The sequence below is a fragment of the Dipodomys merriami genome, unplaced genomic scaffold, assembly GCF_024711535.1.
Source record: "Dipodomys merriami isolate MVZ:Mamm:240054 unplaced genomic scaffold, mDipMer1.0.p SCAF_94, whole genome shotgun sequence".
NCBI lineage: Eukaryota > Metazoa > Chordata > Mammalia > Rodentia > Heteromyidae > Dipodomys > Dipodomys merriami.
The window spans coordinates 2,966,325-2,972,500 of NW_027206557.1; the positions used below are offsets into that span (position 1 = coordinate 2,966,325).

General features: G+C 44.9%; 1 protein-coding gene across 1 annotated transcript in view; it reads right to left on the reverse strand.

The window, feature by feature from the left end:
* Bmper (BMP binding endothelial regulator) overlaps positions 1–6,176 on the reverse strand; it is a 223,551-nt gene that overhangs the window by 85,585 nt on the left and 131,790 nt on the right. Inside the window, exon 11 of the mRNA XM_070014280.1 lies at positions 4,179–4,224. Coding sequence (XP_069870381.1) covers positions 4,179–4,224 — 46 coding nt within the window. The remainder of the gene's footprint in view (positions 1–4,178; positions 4,225–6,176) is intronic.

Sequence of the window (6,176 nt, forward strand, 5' to 3'; positions counted from 1 at the left end):
TGAACTGGCATTTTAGGTGGAGCCGTTGATGGCTAGGGCTCAGGTGGCTGCGATCTGTGCAACTGGGGCAGGCTACCTTTGGAAGCCACCGGTGTTTAGCTGATAGAGACATTTGATTCACTCATATAAATACTCTGGCAGCCCCTCTCTCTTTCTACACACATCCACACCCCCATTTCTAACCAAAAACTCTGATGCCAAGTCTGAAAACAGACATTCTGCAAGCAAATAGTTCATCTGATTCAGCTCACTGTGGGATGGCAGGTCATGATTCCACCTATAAAGTGACATTTCACACAAAGCAAGTACCACAACATGGCACTAACTTGTAGTTACATGACACTCAGCCATGGCCAGGAGAGACTGGCTTCTGTGAGAATGTCCTAAGATGGCACTTCCCAAAAGCTTTAAGTATACTTAGCTCACTTCAAATATTTTAAGAAGTACTAATAAAGTGTTTATAAATAGTTGTATAATAATATAAAAACTTATAAATAAATTTTAGTAAACCATTCAAACCAAATTCAACTCTATTCTATTGGAGAAAGTATATCCCAAGCTACTAAAAGACAGCAAGGCTTTACATACCTTCCACAGGGCTGATTGAAGAGGGCTTTCCTAGCTAGTTTTCTTTTCTTTTTTGGTACTGGGGAATTGAACCCAGGACATTTTTGTACTTGCTAGGCAAGCCTTTTGCCACTGAGCTACATCCCAGCCTCCTGGCCAGTTTTGAAATACCATCATTGTCCCTTCAGACCAATGGTGCCAAACCCATTCAGGGAAGAGCAGATTGGTGCCCCTTATTGCTTCCTACACAGAACTGCTCTATACATTCATTTTGTTTCTTCTTTGTTCTGGAAGAGCCCCCAACCACTGCCAAGACCAAGGCAACTCAGAGAGGAAGAAATTGCATGATTGTAGAAGAAGAGAATGCAAGAAAGAATCCGGCATTCATGTCAACTACAGAGAATCCAGGGATGTGGAATCTGTCATCTATTTCATCTGTGTATAGGTATTCTTTCTTCATTCCATCAAAGGACTGAAGGAGCATTTGCATACACATGCTAGATAATTCAGGAGTGAACATGAGCACGGAAGTCACATGTAATTACTCCACACTGCAGGCATCCAGGAGTGCACTGCACACTTTACTAGTCACCTAGCAATGGAAGCAAAGGCAGCAACTTCCAACCACGCCAGTGACATCTGCATATCTATTTGTCAGGTTAGGGTATTAAAATATAAAAATATATCCAGCGAAACCCAAGGCTTCTGGTCTTTGGCATTCTACACTCACAAACAGCAAGCTCACATGGTTCTACTGCTGAGTTGAGCCAACAGACTTATGGGGGCAAAACCTGGGGTACAAACCACCACCTCTCATCCCCAATATCTGTTGGCTTCTACATTCTTCGTGAATGTTGCCACTGGTCTGGCAAAGTCTTGGTTGTCATAATCTTGGAGGGAAAGGTTGCTCCTGGTATTTAGTAGACAGAGCCCAGATAGGCTGCTAAATGCCCTGGCATGCACAGGGCAGGCCCACAACAAAGAATTACCCGGCAAACTGTCAACTGGGCTGAGGTTGAAAACGCGAGATTCATGGAAAGAAGGGCACATAGGTCAATCTGAGTTTCAATAAAAAATACAGATCCTCTTACTTATTTGAGAATGCCCTAGCCCTAATCTACAGTCTTGGTCATGGTTTTTCTACTCTGGAAGCCCCATATTTCGTAAGAGCGTTGGTACTTGACAGGGAATCCGGAAGAATGAACAGAGAGGTATATGCCAGATCCTAGATATAATGACAAAGGAATTTCCAAGTAGGAGGTCTGTAGCCATCACTAGAGGACCAGGATTGTCGACCCGGATGTAGCATGAAGAGCTGGGCACTGCTTCAAACCTTGGAAGCCATCCCATCTCTCCACTGAGCCTGAACAAATGAGCCTCGCCAAGGAGAATGCATTTAACAGCAAAGATGGAGGACCTGCTGGAGAGGAAGGGAGCTGACCCCATAGAAAAAACATGAGGGGAAGCTGACACACAGCCATCTGATGATATCATTTAGATTTGGACACGGCCTCATGCGGGGGCGTCTCAGCTTGGACCTGCTGCACACAGGTGCAGCTGGTGTCCTCTCGGTGCCCCTCCAGCCGGGTGGCTTTCTTCTCTGCCTGTTGTCTCTTGGATGACAGAAGGTATGAGCTCAGGCCCATGGCACACACACAGCCCAGTATTTAACGTAGCTGCTGGTGAATCTGCTCTATGATACCATGCCTAGCCTTCTGTCTTTTTCCTTTTCCTTTTACCTTCCCTTCTTTTCTTCCTTCTTTTGTTGTTCTTTTTTTTTTCTTTCCTTTCTGATATGTTACCTGTCTTCTAAGATCTGGAGCAGACATCTCACAATGATAAATGAATAAAGAAACTCAGCTTCACTCTCGAGTCTCACTACCCTCCTTCTGTGATTCCTAGAACATAAACTCAGATAACATGGCAAGGTTGATCATGTGTTTGTACAAAGCTGACAAGCTGTGCTCCAGCTTGGCAACGTGATTGGCAGATGCAGTTTGTCTGTGCTCACCCAACCTGAAGGGCACCCGAGAAGATCATCGGACCTACGTGAGGTCTGCCTCTGTTCCCTCAAGGAGACATTTCACAGAGAAACAAGAACAACATTTCGTGCATTTCTGTATCCACTAATGGAGATACAGAAGAAAACTTTCCATGTAGATTCTAGGCTGTTTATCTGGAAAGGAATGAGGCTGAAAGCCCCCTCCAGAGCAGCTATCCACAGAGTTTCCTCAGCGGGCCTCTGGGAGGATGATTAAAGGTAATAGTTTGAACACGTGCTTGGAAATCATTCGGTGTGTTAACCACAGCAGATTCTTCTTCCTGTGTTAATTCCTGAGCCCTACTGAGTCAGACATCCTTTGAGTTACTTTATATATTTCATGATCTTCAAAGCAAAGCTCTTTTATTAAATCTATAATTTTTTGTGCATTCCACCAGCACTTTCTTCTAGTGTCTACTTGTTTCATAGCCCTCTCACTGTTCAAGATGCATCGCACTTATAAAATGACATGTTGAAACCCACTGCATATCTACCTACTGATAATAAATAACATACTAGCCATATAATAGATAACAGCAACAGATACTAATAATCAATTTATATATGTTTTCTGTATATCATACAAACAATGATCCTCTACACTACTGTCTGAAAGTACGAACCAATCAAAGGGAAAATAAAACAGGATTACTTCAAGCAATATAAACTCTGATTTTAGATAAATGGGAGCGCAAACATGCTCCCATGTGGTTTCGATTGCTATGCAAATCTGCTCCTCCAAGTCAGACTGGCTCATAAAATACTTTCTAATAGATTTCCTGGCCTGGCTGATCCTGTTTATCATACATCGGAACTAATCTGGCTATGCATTACTAATACCCTTCTTTTGGTGCCCTACTTCAGAAAGTTATCTCAAAGCTACATGAATTTGAGGACTGAAAAGGCAACTTGCTAATGGATGCAGGCCTCCGTCCACGCGTAGCGTCTGAATGAAACCTGCTGCTCTCCTCCGTCCCTGAGAAGACTAGCACAGTCACAGGTGGCTTTCAGATGAGATCACGTTTAGACAGAACCTTCCAGAACTCTGTGAACCATAGCAGGAGGCAACCACACCGTCAGCCTCTTGCTTTCTCTCTGGGTGCTGCTCATGTGGGATGGGGAAGGCAGGTGAGATTGGGGGTGGGGGGTGGGGGGACAGGGGCACAGCTGTTTGTTTCATAAGGAGAAGGAGAACCCTCCCCGCAGATTAGAGATATTTGCTTTTACTGGCTCCTTGCTTCTCAGCCACTAAGATTACAAATGATATTAGCAGTTTAAAACAGGCATTAAATTATCTGGTCTTCTTGAAAACCTCATCACACTATTTGTCCCCCTGATTTCTCCTAAGGATGAATTTGGATGAAAAGCTCCCCCTGTATCACCATAGTTAGAGCTAGCAGCTGATGTTCCCCAGGAAGGTGAGAGACCTCCCCCCCCCCTTTCCCCTCCCCCTCCCATCTTTTCCCTGCAGAATCAAAAATATGCTGAAAACTTACAACACTGTTTTTCTCATCGGCACACAAAATGCCAAAATAATACAAATAGCACATTTCCAAAAGAATGAACTTACTTTCAGTGCAAATGGGACAGCAGCCTTTTCGGTTGAGAATTTTACCCTAATTAGAAGAAAAAAAGCAAAACAAAACAAAACAAAAGGTTAGTGCAAAGGAACAGAGTGTGCTACAGTTTTTTTTTCATCGAATGCCAGGCTCAGCAAAGAAATCAAGTTGTACTTGAACTCAAGGTGCAGATGGTGATGTTGAAAATAAGATGTGAAATATCAGGTTCCATGGCCAGGTAAAGATATTTAGAACTCTTCCCTGTTTTTATTCCCTGACAAATAACAAGATCCCAAATGACATACTAGTGTGATTTTTCTCACATAGAAGAAAGGTGGGGGAAGTGGCACTGTAGCTCAGAATGAGAGCTTAGAATAAAAACAGCTTAGGGACAATGCCCAGACCCTGAGTTTAGGCCCCTCACCCTTCCCAGGCACATGCATGCACACACACACACACACACACACACACACACACACACACACACACACACACACACACACACACACACACACACAAGAGAAAGAAAGCTAAGGACACTCAAGGACCCTTTCACTGATATTCAAATCCACCTCTGTAGAGATCAAGTGCAAGCCCACCTGGTCACAGGGAACTACAGGCTGCCTGCAGGCAGGGCGGCCTTGCCCAGCAGCCTCTTCCTTCTGTCTTTGCTCGTGGAAACTAAACCAGAACCTGTATCCCAGCCCTGAACTCATCCAGTCTATAAATACAGTGTTTGACAGATCAAATTCAGTCCATTTCTTCTTTCAGGATGTGGATGTTACCCATAGTAAGTCTTTGTTGTACCATCAAAGACTATGAAGCTGAGAGGGAGTTCAGACATGCAGAGTGATTTTTCCATGATATACTTGGGAATCATGCCTTTACCTACATCACATCACTTATCTTCCTTCCTTCCTTCCTTCCTTCCTTCCTTCCTTCCTTCCTTCCTTCCTTCCATCACTCTCCTTTCTCCTCTTTCTCACTGATTCTTTCTCCTTTTTCTCTCAGATCCTTTCTCTTTATTTCCCTCCAACATTGTGTTCTCTAACTGTGTCTGTCTCCCACTCTTTGACTGATTCTATCTCTGTCTGTCTGTCTGTCTGTCTGTCTGTCTGTCTGTCTGTCTGTCTGTCTGTCTCTCTCTCTCTCTCTCTCTCTCTCTCTCTCTCTCTCTCTCTCTCTCTCTCTCTCTCTCTCTCTCTCTCTCTCTCTCTCTCTCTCTCTCTCTCTCTCTCTCCCTGTTTTCCCAGGCCAGGTAGCACAGAGACTACATCAGCTTTTCAGAGGATTTCCATAGCAGAGTGGAAGTCTCTGGAAGACCCCCATGCTGGCCTCTGAGAGGGAAAAGTGTGAAGTGAGCTGGAGGAAGGTTGGAAAGCTGCCTAGAACCAGGAAGGTGGTCCCCGAGGCAGGAGGCGGGAGCCAGGCCAGGGTGCTAACAAGCCTCAACAAGATGGGGGTGGATGGAGGAGGTAAGGCTGAGGGGAGAGCCTTGGGAGGGGGATGCACCTGGCCCAGACACAGCCCAGGAAGACAGAACACCAAAGAGACTGTGGCTCAGGAAAGCACTTGACCTCCCGCAGCCAAAGGACCAGAAAAACCACAGACCCTGCTGCAAGGGACAGAGCGCAGGGAAGCGGGGAAAGGCCACGGCATCCTGCCGAGGCTTGTGGAGGCCTGGGAGTTACTTGAGCCACCAGCTTGGCACGGCTTCCTGTTTTTGTCTTGTGGAATAGGGGAACCCGTTATTGCTAACATGTGCTCAGAGAGTTCATTAGCAGCCAGGGCTCCCGGAGGACTGGCATAAATAATGCGATCCCATTTTTCCCAATGAATATTTATAAGCAGGCCATGTTCAAGTCGACTTATTGTATCTCTCCTTTTTCTTAAATATGGGAAGGTTTTCAGTTTTATGTCTGAGGCTTTTTAAAACAAGACTAATTAGGGTCCTTTTTCTTTTCCTCTCACCCTTTTATTCGGTTGTGTAATGGCAACAGCTGTTGTTT